Source organism: Podarcis cretensis (assembly GCF_951804945.1).
Source record: "Podarcis cretensis genome assembly, chromosome: 6".
In the NCBI taxonomy this organism is placed as follows: domain Eukaryota; kingdom Metazoa; phylum Chordata; class Lepidosauria; order Squamata; family Lacertidae; genus Podarcis; species Podarcis cretensis.
The window spans coordinates 76,199,413-76,217,535 of NC_137175.1; the positions used below are offsets into that span (position 1 = coordinate 76,199,413).

Genomic DNA, 18,123 nt, shown 5'->3' on the forward strand with positions numbered 1-18,123 from the left:
CTCAAGTTTGAAATGTACCAGGATTGTCAGTTGAGCAGAAGAAAAACAGCCTGGCTGGTTTTGCTGTCATTGCTAAGGCCATTTTATTTTGCTTTAAAATGAAGGGTGGCGATGTCAGTCATTTGCCATTCGCACGGGGCACCTTAGTAAGTCAGACATCAGAGACCAGCTGGAGAGGATTCTGAGATCCTGTGCCCTTCTTCTTCCAGGTTAAGGGACCTCACTGAGCATGCCTTGCCTGTCTGTTCCCAATAACAAAGAGCCTGTATTGCCCGTGGAGCTTTGTAAGGGGTTTATAGCAATTAACCATCATGTGCAGAAACAGAAATAATGTGATCCTTATAATATCTCTCTGAGGTAGATTATGCTGAGGGATGGTGACTTGCCCAAGGCCATCCAGTAAGCTTTGTGGCTGAGCTGGGACTCTGGACTGAAGCCACACCCAATTCTCTAGCTACCACATTATATTCCTACTGCATTTGTGGGGAGGGATAAGATAAGAGCCCATTTAGCCGACGACTGGCATAGGAAAGCACAGCCCAGGCGGAAGGAAACAGAACAGATCCTGCTTCTATCATCCACTTTAGTAGAAGCCCATTTGTTGGATCGCCTGTGTATATAAAGCCAACCAGCTGGCAAATCAGAATAAAATGAGCGTAGTAGGTAGGCACGCAATTCTCCTTTCACTCTACATCACTATCTGGGCTTGGCTTGAAGTTCAAATGTTTTTGCTTTGTTTCATTTTTGCCAGAACTTAACATTATTGCCATGGAGTTTAATTTTCATGAACACCAGCAAGCAGGTCAATTAGGCCTTGGACACTGATCATTAATCACCTGGGCCTCAGAAGAATCGCCTACTCACCTGTAAGGCCTGGGGTCAAGTTACTGTCTTCATCAGGCACATTTGTTATTGTCAGGGCTTCCTCTGGAATGTGGATTTCCCCCTTTCCTTTTTTCTTTTTTGTGTGTATGTCATAGAATCATAGAATTGTAGAGTCCAACTCCCTGCAATGCTGGAATCTCAGCTAAAGCATCCACGGCAGATGGTCATCCAACCTCTGCTTAAAAACCTCCAAGGAAGGAGAGCCCACAACCTCCCGAGGGTGTGTGTTTGTGAGTGTGTGACCTCTGAATTGTGGTAGGTTCCCCAGCCTTGATGCATAGGACCATCCTGTAAACCTTAGATCTGTACCAATCTGCATCAGGTACTCATTGGATCTGTATCAAAAGTTCTTGGTCATGCCAATTATGTGATGCCTCTTCCCTAAACACTTACACTTTTAAAAGAACATATTGTATCAAATAAAGCAATAGCCAGCAATCCATTAGAACATAAGAGTAAACAGTGAAATTAAATATCAGCAAATAATAATTAAATGGTTTACACTTATCAGTTACAATAAAGAATAACTAAACCATAATCAATAAAAATAATGGCAAGTCAGAATGCATAAAATTCCATAAACCCTGCAAAACCACGTAGAAGGATCAAATTGAGAAACAAGGACTTATAAAATCATTTGTACAGCAAAGGATGCTGCTCCAGTTGCCCCTCTGTTTGTTTGCACCGCTGGCATGAAAGCTGCCTCTTCTGACCAAGCGGCCAGAGTAAGAACACATTTTTCCTCCGCTTTGGACTCTGGTCGGATCACATTGCGATCGTTCATCTCAGGGTTTGTCCTCCTGAGTAGAGCAAGCCCAATTTTCTACTCAGGGATATTATCCCAGCTCTGGAGCTGTGTCAATTTAGCTTTCTGTGTCTGGACTGCCACCAGAACTGCTGCTGCAATTACCACCCCCTTCCTCCAAAAAAAAACCCCTCTAACAATTGCAGCAAAATTCTTTCATCCCTGGCATGGCTCTGCCTGCTCCAAAATGGACAGTGAGCCCCTGGGGTCCTTCAGGGATATCACTGGCTTCCAATATTGATATAAATGCTGCTCTCCAGCTGGTATCCCCTTGGTTGGATTCCTTCCCAGTTAAATAGTAAATTGCAGCCGCAATGGTGTAGCCGGCATTAGAGAACATGCCAAGCACAGGCAATAAAGAACCTCAAGAGCTAGTGGGTTTCTCTCTCTCTCTCTCTCTCTCTCTCTCCTTCTTCTCCCTTACAGATTGTCCTGTTCTGTAATAGCAAATTGGGTCGGGGGCCAAGAGAGCTTTAAAGCCATCTTTTCATCTCTTTCATTCGGGCCCAGCAGCGCAACTGCTGTGTGGCACACAGCTCAGATCAGCTCCAGCTGTATCTCTCTGGCAGGCTATTATGCTGATCAATAACCAGGGGAACATCACCCTTTCTTACCTCCATATACAATCCTGTTCCAAGACTTATTCAGGGGAAGGAGAAAATCAGCCCCAGGGTGGTGTAAAACTGCTTGGCTCCTAAGAGCGTTTCATCTCTCACTGCGGAATACAGTCCTATCTGAATCAGCCCAGGTAGACCCCACAGATTTTGACAATTTGCTGGCGTTGTGCCACAAAGGGTGCCATTTTAGGAAATGGGTTAGGCCCAGGTTCAGAAACCCGAGGACAAATTCGTATTTTATCACATCTGTTACGATGAGCACAAGTGTGCATAAATCACAATGTCCCCTTTTAAAGCACCAGTTATTATCAGATTGATCAATTTATATAGAAAAATCCCTGCCCCATCCTGCTCCCTTGGCTCAACTTCCAAGGCAATATACATTAAAATCAACACGCACGCAAACCCAAACAAAAATGCAACGCCTCAGAACAAACAAGTCAACAGTAAAACGGCAGCAGTGGACACCGAAAAGAAAGTAAAAGAAGCAGGTGGCAATATAATGAAATGCATTGCTTCTGCAGTCTCAGTGTCGTTGTCCCCTCATTGCAAATGGGGCCCAAGGCCGAAGGAACAATGGGCAGCTAGTGAGACAGTGCCGTGGGTGCAAATAACAAAATGGCTGCTGACCTATGTGGGGATACATCTTATACCTTGGGATGATGAAGAGGCCAGATGAACTGGATCCAAGGGTATTAAAAGAACTGGCAGATGTGATCTCAGAACCACTGGCAGTCATCTTTGAGAATTCCTGGAGAACAGGCGAAGTCCCGGCAGACTGGAGGAGGGCAAATGTTGTCCCTATTTTCAAAAAGGGGAAAAGAGAGGACCCAAATAATTACTGCCCAGTCAGTCTGACATCAATACCAGGGAAGATTCTGGAGCAGATCATTAAGCAAACAGTCTGTGAGCACCTAGAAAGGAATGCTGTGATCACCAATAGTCAGCATGGATTTCTGAAAAATAAGTCATGTCAGACTAACCTGATCTCGTTTTTTGACAGAATTACAAGCCTGGTAGATGAAGGGAACGCAGTGGATGTAGCCTACCTTGATTTCAGCAAGGCATTTGACAAGGTGCCCCATGATATTCTTGTAAAGAAGCTGGTAAAATGCGGACTTGACTATGCTACCACTCAGTGGATTTGTAACTGGCTGACTGACCAAAACCAAAGGGTGCTCATCAATGGTTCTTCTTCATCCTGGAGAAGAGTGACTAGTGGGGTGCCACAGGGTTCTGTCTTGGGCCCGGTCTTATTCAACATCTTTATCAACGACTTGGATGATGGACTCAAGGGCATCCTGATCAAATTTGCAGATGACACCAAACTGGGAGGGGTGGCTAACACCCCAGAGGACAGGATCACACTTCAAAACGACCTTGACAGATTAGACAACTGGGCGAAAACAAACAAGATGAATTTTTACAGGGAGAAATGTAAAGTATTGCACTTGGGCAAAAAAAAATGAGAGGCACAAATACAAGATGGGTGACACCTGGCTTGAGAGCAGTACATGTGAAAAGGATCTAGGAGTCTTGGTTGACCACAAACTTGACATGAGCCAACAGTGTGACGCGGCAGCTAAAAAAGCCAATGCAATTCTGGGCTGCATCAATAGGAGTATAGCATCTAGATCAAGGGAAGTAATAGTGCCACTGTATTCTGCTCTGGTCAGACCTCACCTGGAGTACTGTGTCCAGTTCTGGGCACCACAGTTCAAGAAGGACACTGACAAACTGGAATGTGTCTAGAGGAGGGCAACCAAAATGGTCAAAGGCCTGGAAACAATGCCTTATGAGGAACGGCTAAGGGAGCTGGGCATGTTTAGCCTGGAGAAGAGGAGGTTAAGGGGTGATATGATAGCCATGTTCAAATATATAAAAGGATGTCACATAGAGGAGGGAGAAAGGTTGTTTTCTGCTGCTCCAGAGAAGCGGACACGGAGCAATGGCTCCAAACTACAAGAAAGAAGATTCCACCTAAACATCAGGAAGAACTTCCTGACAGTAAGAGCTGTTCGACAGTGGAATTTGCTGCCAAGGAGTGTGGTGGAGTCTCCTTCTTTGGAGGTCTTTAAGCAGAGGCTTGACAACCATATGTCAGGAGTGCTCTGATGGTGTTTCCTGCTTGGCAGGGGGTTGGAATCGATGGCCCTTGTGGTCTCTTCCAACTCTATGATTCTATGATTCTATGAAGAGACAGATCAGTCTCTTTACAGCAGGACTCAGTTTTGCATGTGCTTCTCTAGAAGTTCCATTTAGGCATTAAGCTGTGGCTCTTATTTTTTTTTAAAAAAAGTATGTAAGAGAATCAATATATAAAAGCATAGTTGCAACTGGATTTTATCTATCTATCATCCATCTGTCTCTATCTATCTATCATCTATCTATCATCTATCTATCATCTATCTATCTATCTATCTATCATCATCATCATTATCTATCTATCTATCTATCTATCTATCTATCTATCTATCATCTATCTATCTATCTATCTATCTATCTATCTATCATCTATCTATCTATCTATCTATCTATCTATCTATCTATCTATCTAATCTATCTAATATCTGTCATCTATGATCTATGCACACATTTCTAAATGTATATTATCCTAAAATATGCATTTGGGTATTTTTTTGGGGGGTGGGGGGTTGAGCCAATAACTGTATCACAAAATGTGGAGAGGGGGAGATTGCAAAATTTAAAGGAGCACCAGAACTCACAACGAACGCCTTCCTGTATCAGTATCAAACTTTATTTCGGTCACAGACCATCATAAGATAAAACATACTGATAAACTGAACACATAAGACTTAAAAGAGGTAAGGGATAAATATTAGTAACTAAAATGTGATTATATAATACATACTTAAAAAGACAGAAACAAGGACAAAACGGTTAAAAGCAACTATAAAGGAGGGAGTGTGAAGGAGCGCAGGTCTTACATTTTGGGCCTAGTTTGTGACGCAAAATATCCTTCGATGAATATCCATCATGACAGCGCAAAATCTAACAACTGAGTATGTAACATCTGGGTTTTCATCTGGTAGTAGCAGGGAGGTATAAAGTGGTTTTGTGCGACCTGGGAATTTTTGTAGTATAGGTAAGATGAACCTAGCTCGTATATCTGTGTAGTCTTGGCAGTGAAAAAAAGACATGTTCTGTTGTTTCCAGTTGCCCAAAGCCACAGGGGCATTTTCTCTCCTCGTATGGTGCCTCGTACGCCTTCCTTGTTCTCTTAGAACAGCAATGGTGCCCACCTGGGAGGTGCCAGAACTAAGTTCCAGCAAGTTCCATCTGGAAAAAAAGGAGAATAAAGATTCTCTCTACCTGGAATGCCTCTATAAAGACTGAACCTTTCAGTGCTGCCACAAGGCTGTTGCTCTGAGCCCCGCAGCTCTGTTGAACAACAGCTCTTATCAGCCTCAGCCAGCATGGTCAAGGATGATGGCAGCTGTAGTAAAGCAACACTTGAAGGCCACCATGTTTGCTGTCCTGCTCTAAAATGTGTTCTAGAGTGCCCAATGTATTTCATCCAACTGCTGCTGTACTCTCTTTTGTTATTCTTCGTTCCTGCACTTTATTAATATTCTCAGCAACTGAGCATAATTGTTGCCCCCCATTCCAGGTCCCAAATTGCCACAATGTTTAATCCACAAGGCTTGTGGGACATATGTGTCATTCTCCTGCAGATCCTTCTGCTCCCATATACCTGACCTTGCTAACAATCCAATAAGTGACTGGCTGCATTTTTTGCTATTGAATTTTTTAAAAAACAATGCTTAGGACATTTCAATAGTTCTTTAAATTTATGTCATCAATTCATGAATGAATCAACTTATTTTGGTCACTGACCAGAGTGGGCAATTCTCTAACCATGCTTTAGAATTGGCTTTTGACGTCAGACGCTTAATGTGTTGACACTGGTACCGTGCACTCTGCAATCTCTACAGGGTTTTGTTTTATCCTGAGCTCCAAGGGTACATGTGTGCCCTTTCAGCAGAGGCTGATGCAACTGGGTAGAACATTGGTGGCCCAAGAAATTTTGCTTCCTGAGGCAAAGCAGCGAATGCTATCCCTCCCCTTCCATTTCAGGGGCATCAATAGCAATGATAAAAGGCAAGACAAGTTATTTTAGTAGCTCAGGTAAGCAAATCCCACATATTCCTCCATAACAATAAAGGTGCAATAAGAATAAATTAAATAACGAGCAATTTGCAGAGAGTCATAGCTCAGTACCCAACACAAAGTTAGACCATTTGGTCCACCTAGCTCAGTATTGGAGATACTCAGGAGATGACAGGGATTAGACCTGAGACTTTCTCATTTACACACACACAAACAATTTTATTGAATTTTTCAAATATTTTCACAATAACTGTCAAATAAAAAAATTACATTATTTCACACATTGACTTCCCGTCCTTCCCTCCATAATGTTTTTACTCAAAGTTTTTCTATTGCATTATATCTTTATTTATTACAAAAAGTTTCTCTATTGCAATTACTTCGTCATTTTTCTTCTTCTGCTTTTATCCATATCCTGCCTGTGATTTCATTTTGCTGTAATGCTTTTTCAAACAGTCCACAAAAAGCCTCCATTTTTCTACAAAAAGTTCATCATTTTGATCTCTTAATTTTGCTGTCAGCTTTGCCATTTCCCCCCAGTCCATTACTTTCAAGAACTGCCCCTCCTTTGTTGGAACCTTCTATTTTTTCCCCATTTCTGTGCATATAATATTCTAGCTGCTGTTGTCACATATATAAATAATCTAGTCATCTTCTTTGGAACCCCTGTCCCTATTATACCTGTAATGGAATCTGGGACTTTCTACATGCAAAGCCTTGTAGTTATCTAACACTGATCACTGATATGGCCCTTCCACTGGAACTCAGTGAGATATTTCCCAGGTGAACATGCATAGGATTTCAGTGTTAAAGTTGGTTTAGTATATTGACTTTATTTCTCGCTTCACACATCTCAAAACAAGTTACAAGAAAAGTAATATAAAAAATAAAATTGTATTATTTATTTGTTTGTTTGTTTGTTTGTTTGTTTGTTTCCCGCCCATCTGGCTGGGTCTCCCCAGCCACCAAATTCAAGGCGAATACACCCCAAATCACCTAAAGCACAGAACATCCACCCCACACCCAATGCTTGCTGATCAGAAGGTTGGTGGTTCGGATCCGCGCGACGGGGTGAGCTCCCATTGCTCTGTCCCAGTTCCTGCCAACCTAGCAGTTCGGAAGCACACCAGTGCAAGTAGATAAATAGATACTGCTGTGGCAGGAAGGTAAACAGTGTTTCCATGCACTCTGGTTTCTGTCACGGTGTTTTGTTGTGCCAGAAGCAGTTTAGTCATGCTGGCCACATGACCCGGAAAGCTGTTTGCGGACAAACGCCGGCTCCCTCAGCCTGAAAAATGAGATGAGCTCTGCAACCCCATAGTCACCTTTGACTGGACTTAACCGTCCATGGGTCCTTTACCTTTACCTTTTCCCTAGAACAAACACCAGAAACAGCCGCTAAAAGTTGGATCATTGATACTGTCCAAACGCCCGTGAAAATAAAAATGTTTTTTTTCCTGGTGCCAAACAGATGCAGAGTCCCTTTCTAAACATGATTAACTTGGCAGTAAGCCCTACTGAATTCACTAGGACTTGTGTCTTAGTAAGCATGCTGAGGAGTGCCGCCTTAATTATGTTTGGCTATATCTGAAGTATCTCTGTTGATTTTAGTACAAGCCCCAAGATGTATATCAATAGCTTATTTACGGATTTAACCAATTGTGCCTACGGTGGTAGAATGAGTGATGGGGCTGGGTGCGCACATGGCGATAAGGAGGGTTTTGGTAGTGTTGCTCAGATTGTGGCTTCCGTCCAAGCTGTTACTGAAATAGTAATGATTCAGGAGAGTGGAAATAATGATACAAATGCAGCTCTTAAATTGTACCAAATTGCATCTCCTCTAGTGCCTTAAATTAAAATTACTGCTGGGGGAAAAGAGAGAGAGTGAAATGATTAGTATAGCTTTCTGTTGTTATATAGCTGAGTTGTATAGAGCTCCTTCTTCTGCAACAACAACAGGCCTATCTCCAGCAGGGTAACACTTGTGCTGGGAAAGACACCTTTGTTTTGTCACAGGTTCCCAAAGTGCAGGGTGAGCTATCCTGGAAAATGGGAGCAAATTCTGCCTGGATTCCCATCATCTGATGGTGCAAACAGAACATCTCAAATGTTGTCCAATATTTATTTTGGAGCTACTCTATTCTAAAATGAGCAGAAAAGATCAGAACTGAATTCAGGGAGGTTATGACCCTCTTCAGGGGTGGGGAACATTTTTCAACCTCGAGGGCCTCATTCCTTTGTGGGCAACCCTTCTGGGGGCCACATGGAAGTGATGGGTGGGGCAAGAAGCAATACTGGACAGAGCGACATAGGTAACCTTTGTACAGTAGGCTTACATGCCACAGGTACAGTAGGCTCACATTTCCACATGTGCATCTCTCTCCATCGTCTATCCAGGCAAGTAAGAGAGGCATCATCAGAGCTCAAAAAAACACTCCAGCTAGGTCAGAATATTCAAGGATGACATGGGGAAGGGTCCTTGAGAGGCATGGTTTGGGGAAGAGTCCTGAGCAGGGACAAATCTACTATGAAACTAATAAAGTTGAAGCTTCAAGGCCCTTAATCCCGAAGAGCCCCAGAAGTGACTATAGTCCACATTGCTTAAAATGTTTGGGTCTAGTAGACCCAATTTGGGTTGCGCAACACAAATCAATTTTTTTGCTGTTGTTGTATGTATTTCAACAATCCCAAAGTTAGCGTCAGTAGCACAGAAGTTGTAAACGTGTGGTGATCTGTCATGGAACCAGGGCTTTTTTCTCAGCTAGAACTCTCTTCTAAGCGATTGAGGGAAGTGTTCATGTTTAGTTCCAGCACCATTTTTTCTAGAAAGATAGCACTGCGTGGAACAACCCCACTTGAAGAAGATAACAGTGGTTACCCAGACCTCATTGCTGGTTGCAAAGGGGCCCCATAACAGTTCAAGCTTGAGGGCCCCTAAAATGTAGGCCTGCTACTAGTCCTGAGAGCCCCATTCAGCTCACAGACCAGACGTTCCCCACCTCCGGACTCCAGTTAAAACAAACAAACAAATAAACCACGTGTGCCATGACGATGCTGTTATGGTGCAGCTTTTTCTTCCCCTGTAAGCAATACCTAATAAAGTGCAGCTGAAACAGGAAACCTTTGCCGCAGGGTGATATGATCTCACACGTTTCCATGGCAACGAGCCCCAAGTTCCGGCCCAAGGCATGAAGACCCTTCAGGAGCCCTAAAAAAAGGAAATATGGATTCCATGTCCAATTAAGTGTGCCGTGCTTAGGAAAACAGCCCTGTTGTTTTATGAAACATTATCGTTTGTGTCAAGCTGTAAGAGCCGCTTCTTGCATCACTGTTTTTAGGATGGACCCCTGAGAGGTCTTAGCTTCTCTTGGTGAAGAAAGATGTAGTGATGCTAGGGGCAGAGCTTTCTCTGTAGCGTTATGAGCTATGTTCTTGAAGGAAGCTCATCAGGCCACCTCATTGCTTAGCACCAGGCAAGTCATTAAAATCTGTTTAGTTGTCCCAGGCACTTTAATTGGAGCTTTTTCACAGGGTAGTGCTGCTGCTTTATCTCATTTGCTGCTGCTGTCTGTTGGCTTTAGTTTTCTTTCAGTGACTCCATGATTTGCCCACAGCTTACCTTATTGACTCCAATATTTGGGAAGCACTAAATAATAATAATAATAATAATAATAATAATAATAATAAAATTATTTTTACGCCGCCCATCTGGCTGGGTTTCCCCAGCCACTCTGGGCAGTTTCCAACAAAGACCAGAAATACACTAAAATGTCACACATTAAAAACTTCCCTGAACAGGGCTGCCTTCAGATGTCTTCTGAATGTCAGGTAGTTGTTTATCTCTTTGACATCTGATAGGAGGGCGTTCCACAGGGCGGGTGCCACTACCAAGAAGTCCCTCGCCTGGTTCCCTGTAGCTTTGCTTCTCTCAATGAGGGAACCGCCAGAAGGCCCTCGGCACTGGACCTCAGCATCCGGGCTGAACGGTGGGGGTGGAGATGCTCCTTCAGGTATACTGGGCCGAGGCCATTTAGGCATATCCTCCAACATTTCTCCCATGAAAATGGGGACATCCCATTCTATAATGATAGTTTTACTATTTATACCCCACACATCTTACTGGGTTGCCCAGCGACTCTGGACGGCTTCCAACATATATAAAAACATAATGAAACATTAAACATAAAAAAACCTTCCCTATACAGGATTGCCTTCAGACAGTTCTGGAGTTGGATAACTCCATACCCTCCAACATTTCTCCAATGAAAAAAGGGACATCCTAAGGAAAAGCGGGACATTCTGGGATTAAATCAGAAACTGGGACATTTTCTCTAAATCAGGGATGTCTCTGGAATATAGGGACGTTTAAAGGGTCTGGGCTGAATACAAATTCGATGGGATTTAAGTGGTTTTGAATGCTGCCACAATGCAACGAAGGCTGCAAAGGATTAAGAGGGCAACAGTTGTTTACATCTAGGGCTTTTTACCTTTCCAGAGGTTGAAACAAAATAAAAAACAATTTCTTCCAGTAGTACCTTAGAGACGAACTAAGTTTGTTAGTGGTATGAGCTTTCGTATGCATGCACACTGCTTTGAATAGCTCAATGACAGGCAGAAATCAAATAGACACCCTTTTGGAAGCTGCAACAGTGGAACTTCTACCTGACTTTCAGGGCCTCTGTCCAGAGAAAAAGAGATGCCACTCCCTAACTAACAAAATACAGAAGGCATTTTGCCTTCATGTTAGGCCTTTATAATCCCATTCGCCATAGTATATTATTGGTGCAAGGGCTTTGTTAAATAACTTGCAGTCCTCACCTAGGTCTACTATTCTCAGCCACTGTCAATTTTAGTGGGAGTTCAGAAGTTTATTGCTGGATTCAACCTACTACGATCATGCGTAGTAAAAGTTCCTGTTGAAAAATAGTATCGAGGTGATGCCAGAGCTAGAGAGCGCAGACTCAAATGTGGAGTGGGACACTTGTACAGTGGTACCTCAGGTTACAGACACTTCAGGTTACAGACGCTTCAGGTTACAGACTTTGCTAACCTAGAAATAGTACCTCAGGTTAAGAACTTTGATTCAGGACGAGAACAGAAATCGTGCTCCGATGGCGCAGTGGCAACGGGAGGCTAAAGTGGTACCTCAGGTTAAGAACATTTTCAGGTTAAGAATGGACCTCCAGAACAAATTAAGTTATTAACCTGAGGTACCACTGTAATGAAATTAGGACTTCATCAGTCGTAAGAAAGGACCACCTGGCACAACCGAGAGCAAGTCAGGCTGGTTACAATTTCCCCATCAAATGGTGGCAATGTTTATGAAAAAGTGGCTACAAATATGAGCTGTAGTTGAGGATATGGACAAATGTCTGCCCCCAATTTCTCCACATTTTTCTCTCTTAGCTACCCACTCCATCCCATGGTAGCCTCACTTTCACTTCATTTAATGCCTTATCTACCCAAGAGGCACAAATCTAACCATTATTTTGCTTCCTCCTTTTTCCAATCTTCAGTTCACTTTTTAGGAGGGAAAAAGTGAGTCTTATAGAGCAAAAAATATGGTAGTATGGGGAGGGAAAGGGAGTTCTTAATCCTCTCCCTGCCCACAATTTCTCTGTCCCAAATGATTCAACATACATTTTGATCCATAGAGGGAGAAGCATGACGTAAAGAAAGTATGGGTGTGGAATGGGTTAAGTACCTCCTTTGCCATTTCTCCACTCAAAATCGCCCCCTCCCTAGGGTGATTTTCCTGAAAAGAAAAAAAGGAGCTTCTCTTGCACACATTTATGCTTAGCATTTAGTTAGCCCCAAAGCAGGCTCCTTGTCCAGCTCTGAGATTAATCATCTCCATGTCATCAAACGTAATGCATGAAGTGGCCCTCAAAATCATGTTGCGAAAATATAATTCAAGCTTCCAATATTCCAGCTAGTAACTGATGTGAAAGAAGTGAAGTGTTCTCCCCCCCCCCCCCAGAGCAGAAAAGATTTATCATTAGTATGACATGTTAACATTTGAAGATTAAGTGCTTCTGTTTTATAAGAGGTGGGAATTTGAATTTGGGGGGTGGGGAACAGAATACCATCATTTTTTAATTGTACCAGGTCACCAGCCTTATGGGGCTAATCATTTCATTAAAGGCAAAAGCACAAACCTCGGTAGATGGGCGTTTGTGCGACAGAAACAAAAGAAACCTACAACATGCTAAAATTGTTTATTGGCACGCATCGCTTTCCCTGGGATTTGAGCAGTGACTTCCTAATTCAGAGTACCTTCCTGATAACATTCAAAATTCATGACAATGAAAAAAAGAAAAGAAAAAGAATCACTTGGAGCATTTCCAGTTGTAAATAGAAATATTAACGTTTGCCTAATGAACAAAGTCTTTCTTCTTTGCCTTCAGCATTAGGGGAAGGGTCATGGCTCAGTGGTGAGGCCACTGCTTTGCTTCCTGAAGCAGAGCAACAAATGACAGCCCCATTCCCCTCCATTCCCATCAAGGCGCAAGTCATTTTGAAAGATGAGGCAAGGAAATCCCACAAGCGCATCTCTTCCTCTTCCTCCATAGTGCGAAACATGGAGGGCCATAGCTCAGTGGCCATAGCTCAGAGCTTCTCAGCAGTGGTGGTGCAGCACTGTTTATCCATCACCAGCATCACTGCAGATTACCAGGGTGGGGGGGTCAGCATGGTGTAGAGGCACCGCTGGGAGCACTGGATTGGCTCCACCAGAGCGTTTGCACCATGCCAACCTCCCCACTGCTTCGCCCCTCCTCTTCTCCTCCCTGGTAATCTGCAGCAACACCGGTGGTGGGAGCTCAGGGAAGCACCGCTGTGCCGCTGACCACCGCTGCTGCTTTGCATGTGGAAGGTTCCAAAATTCCTGGTATCTCCAGACAGCTCTTGGAAGGCCTCTTGCCTGAAAACCCTGGAGAACGTCTAGTGGTCAGTGCAGACAATACTGAGCTGGAATGACTAATGTAGTCCTTCCTGCGTTAAATTTAGCCTCTGGGAGTTTAAGTAGATTTGGAATTGCCATACAGCAAAGAAGAAGAAGAGGAGGAGGAGGAGGAGGAGGAGTTTGAATTTGATATCCCGTTTTATCACTCACTACCCAAAGTAGTCTCAAAGTGGCTAACATTCTCCTTTCCCTTCCTCCCCCACAACAAACACTCTGTGAGGTGAGTGGGGCTCAGAGACTTCAGAGAAGCGTGACTAGCCCAAGGTCACCCAGCAGCTGCATGTGGAGGAGCGGAGACGCGAACCCGGTTCCCCAGATTACAAGTCTGTCGCTCTTTACCACTACACCACACTGGCTCTCAGTGGCACAACCTGCTTCTGGGAGCACTGTGTGAGGAAACAGAGAGGTAATGGCAGGAATTGAGGTTTCAGGGGTGAAGCAGTACTGTTTACAGTGTTTCCTGTTTCCTCATCAGGGAAGTGCCATTTGAGGTCCCCTTCAGATTAGCATTGAGCTGGCATTGCCTTTAAAAATGCAACAGAAGACCAGGTTGCATCAAGTGTGACTAGGAAGGGGGAATAAATTTGATTCAGTTTGCATTTTAACAGGAGCATTTCTAATATAGCACACAGACCAAATTCCAGCTATCTGCCAAGATTTGCACTTCTCTGAAAGCTGCAAAGCAGTTCTCTGTCCAAAGGTTGTGCACCAAAAAATGCACATATTAGGGGAAAATGAGCACAAATGTGTTATTAGTAGCTTTAAAATGTGTGTATTAGGAGAAATAGGTGCTAAAATGCCGGTCAATTTTTGTGAGGATTTTTAAAACAAATTCAAAGCAGTGCAGAAATGTAGTGAACCAATTTTAAGATTGGAAATATGAGAAACTGGGTGGAACTGAAACTGACAGAGTTGTTCATCCCCAGGTACCTTCAGCTTCTTTTTGGAGAAGGCTGTAGCTCAATAGCAGAGCACCTGCCTGGCATGCAAAAGGTTGTGAATGTCCCTTGCCTGAAACTCTGGGGAGATGCCACCAGTTAGACAACACTGAGCTAGTTTGGCCAAGAGTTTGACTTTCTATGCTCAAATGCTTCCTGCGTTCCTCTGTTCCAAAACTTGGGAGAGTCACAAGTGGCTCATCTGGACTCTGGGGTACATGTTATGATATATTTTGTCCATTTCTGTTGTGTTCTAAGCACATCACAGGACCATAAGCTCTGAGAAGAAAGGGAGGCATCAATATCTCTTGTGATGAAAGGCAGGACATAGAAATGACAAATGAAAATTACAAGGGCTGTACCTCAAGGGTAGAGCCAATGCTTCGCATGCAAAAGGTCTCATGTTCGATCCCAGGTAAGACTATCACCAGGTAAAATGGGGGAAGACTCCTGCCAGCTTCCAACATTCCAATGTAAAAATAAAAGTGGCAGTATGATTGGTAGAACCTCACATCAGGAGCATCTTGCGACTGAAGGTCAGTTTGGAATCTGTAGAGAAGGGAAGCCAGTCAGAAGAGAGGAACATGCTGCAAAGGGATGGAGACTGTGACATATTGATGAGCTCTCAGCCAAATTGGGATTTTGGCAGGCAGTTGCCACTATGATAGTAACCTGTGCACAGCCAGGCTTGTGAGCCATCCAGTAGATTCTGAGGATGAATTGTTCGCCATATATCATGGCCTGTTTAATAACCTCTCTCATTTTTAGCGTTCTACACAACTAGTTTGGGGGGAAATGACAGGCAGTTTGTTGAGCTCCTGGTGGACTCCAGTACAGTGGTACCTCATGTTATGGATGGGATCCATTCCAGAGGCCTGTCCGTAACATGAAATGCCCGCAACTTGAAGTGCTGCATCTGCACAGGTGTGTGGCATGATTTGGCGCTTCTGCACATGTGTGAAGCACAATTTAGCGCTTCTGCGCAGTCACAAGTGGTGAAACCTGGAAGTAACCCGTTCCGGTACTTCTGGGTTGCCACAGGACGTAACGCGAAAAGACGCAACATGAAGTGGACGCAACACAAGGTATGACTGCACATAGCTCCTAGGCTTTGTTTGGCTTTGTGGGCCACAAGTCATGCAATTTTGCTCCTGCAACTCAGATGCAGTTGCTGTGTGCGCTGAAAAAATGCCTCACCACCACTGCTATCAACATAGGTCGTCGAAAAGGGCATTGTGGCAGGACCCAAAATGAGACCTCTGATCATAAACCCAGCAAAAGCAGGAGATCACCTTAGCAGGAACATTTGATGCAGTGACTTGCAGGAGGCAATGATGGAAGGAGATCTGTGATTGAGAGGTACATCTCACACTGCATTTTGCTTCCTGCTTCACTTGAAAGCCTCAGTTCATCAATTCTGAATAATAGCCATGAGTGGCTATTGAGATCTGTGTTCACATTTAGACTGTGACTCTTCAGTTGTGAGAACAGAATAACGATATGATGCATTTTTGTGATTAAACAGGAATTGTTTATTCATTATAGATTCTGGATTTTGCCCCCTCTTGGGCAAAATATTACAATTGTAATATTAAAGATATGCATTTCTTTCACATTTCCTTCCTGGTTACAATGTGGCCTTAGCCTGCATTCATAAAAAGGTGGTGCAGAAAGTAGATATTGATTACCATTCATTACCTTATACAAAAGAGACCCCAGACAACTAATTATGAATATATAAGAAATGAATACGATAAGTGCATAAAATTTTAAGACAGCACTAAAAAGTGACAATGCACTGAGTTTGTTTTAAAAAGATGTATTTCTCCTACGACAACATCAGTATAATCCCCAGAAAAGCTGACCAGTTAAAATAGCCAATGAAATAGCCAATGCTCTCCAAAGCAACAGAAAAATAGCCAATGCTCTCCAAAGCAACAGAAAAAGTACAGCAATCAAATGCCTGGGAGAGGGAGGAAAGTCTTCAGCAGATGCAAAAAGGATGAAAATGTAGGTGCCAGGTGAGTTTCCTTGGGGAGAGTGTTCCATAAACAGGGGGCCACCACAGAAAAGACTCTCTATGATGGCACTTTGAAGGAGGTCTTCCATTGATGAGTTCAGGCTCCATGTAGGCTTATATGGAAATATGTGTTCTATAAGGAACTGGGGTCCAGAGCCATGGAAGGTTTCATATGTTAAAACTAGCACTGTAGATTAGGCCCAGAAATGTACTGTAAGCCCATGCCTAACATCAACAAGATGGGAAGCCTTTAAAGCAGTATGAAGAACCTATGGCCCTTCCACTGTTGTTGGACTACAGCTTCTTTCAGCTCCAGCCACCATGTCCAGTCTTCTGGAATGATGGGAATTGTGGTCTAGCCACAGCATATCTGTCCCTGCTCTTCAGAGCTGGATTTGGGTCCTCTGGCTATCCTTATGTTACTATGATTGTCTGAAATAGGACAGTGACTATTGGCTGTTGGCATTTTTGTGAATACTGACAATCCCATTTATATATATATCAGAAAATTGATTTGTGTTTGACCTCTTTTTAGATATATACCAGTGAATATTCCTGATGTAAAGAGTTTTCAGACATTGCCCAAATGTGTCTGGATTTGCCAATATACACAAGTGAGCATCAACAGCCATGTCTTTTGGATATTCATTGTAGTGCACACGCACACACTGTAAGTACAGAAAAACTAGTAAAAATTCATGAACTAGTCAACCCAGTGCTGTAAAGAGGCATTCTGCTGTGCTACAATACTTCTTGAGAAGACAGTGATAGCAAGCCTAAGTTGCCTTGCTAGGAAGTGAGTTTGATTGAGTTCACTGGACATTCTAGCTAAATGAGCTTATTTAGGATCAGGCTAAAATCAAGAAGTCATTCTCATGCAATTTTGGACCTTTTGATGCTAGAGCATTTTTAGCTATTGCACAATACTTCACTAATTGATTTCCTAGTGACAGTGGCATCATATTCCATCTGCATGTAATGGGTTGTGTTGTATCGCATCTAAAATATTAAAGCTTGCAGACAATATAGCCTCACCACTGTCTGCTTATTTTAAAATCTGGCTAGACGTGCACTTCTGCATAATAGCAATGGACAGTTTCCCAAAAAGTATTTTTTGATAATCCCCTTCACTTTGATTAAGTAAAATTAAAACAAAATGGTCACAGAATGTTGTGTGGGCCTCACACGAAAAAGATGGGGCACTGAAGTGGACACATTTCTGAATTATGATTGACATTTTTAATAAACAAATCTGACTAGATGGTGCTCCCATGCTGGACTTGGTCTGTTTTATTTCCATGGGTCAAGCACATACAGTGGTACCTCGGGTTAAGTACTTAATTCGTTCCAGAGGTCCGTTCTTAACCTGAAACTGTTCTTAACCTGAAGCACCACTTTAGCTAATAGGACCTCCCGCTGCCGCCGCGCTGCCGGAGCACGATTCCTGTTCTCATCCTGAAGCAAAGTTCTTAACCTGAAGCACTATTTCTGGGTTAGCAGAGTCTGTAACCTGAAGCGTATGTAACCTGAAGCGTATGTAACCCAAGGTACCATTGTATTTAAATCTTTCCTATTGAAATTGTTGGGACTTAAAAACACTTAACTTACCTGGATTGTGTCTAAAGGTGGTTTTTTATTTTAATTAGATGCATCTACTCCTTCTTTGATGTGGTTTCCATCTTTCTTATTGGAACAGCCATGCCCAAGAGAGTTTATAAAATAAATCAGGGAAGTCTGTTCTGAGTCATGATATCAGGAATTAG

The 18,123-nt window shown here is 43.0% G+C and overlaps 1 protein-coding gene across 6 annotated transcripts in view; it reads left to right on the forward strand.

Annotated features, from left to right (window-relative positions):
• Positions 1–18,123, forward strand: part of LOC307218880 (uncharacterized protein) — an 84,032-nt gene that overhangs the window by 56,028 nt on the left and 9,881 nt on the right. The window contains exon 4 of one of the 6 annotated variants that reach the window (XM_079981833.1): positions 16,896–17,668. The exons of the other annotated variants lie outside the window; for them this stretch is intronic. Within the exon in view, the coding sequence (XP_079837959.1) occupies positions 16,896–16,909 (14 nt within the window). The 3' untranslated portion in view covers positions 16,910–17,668. Of the gene's footprint in view, positions 1–16,895; positions 17,669–18,123 lie in introns of those variants that run through there. 6 annotated transcript variants of the gene reach the window in all.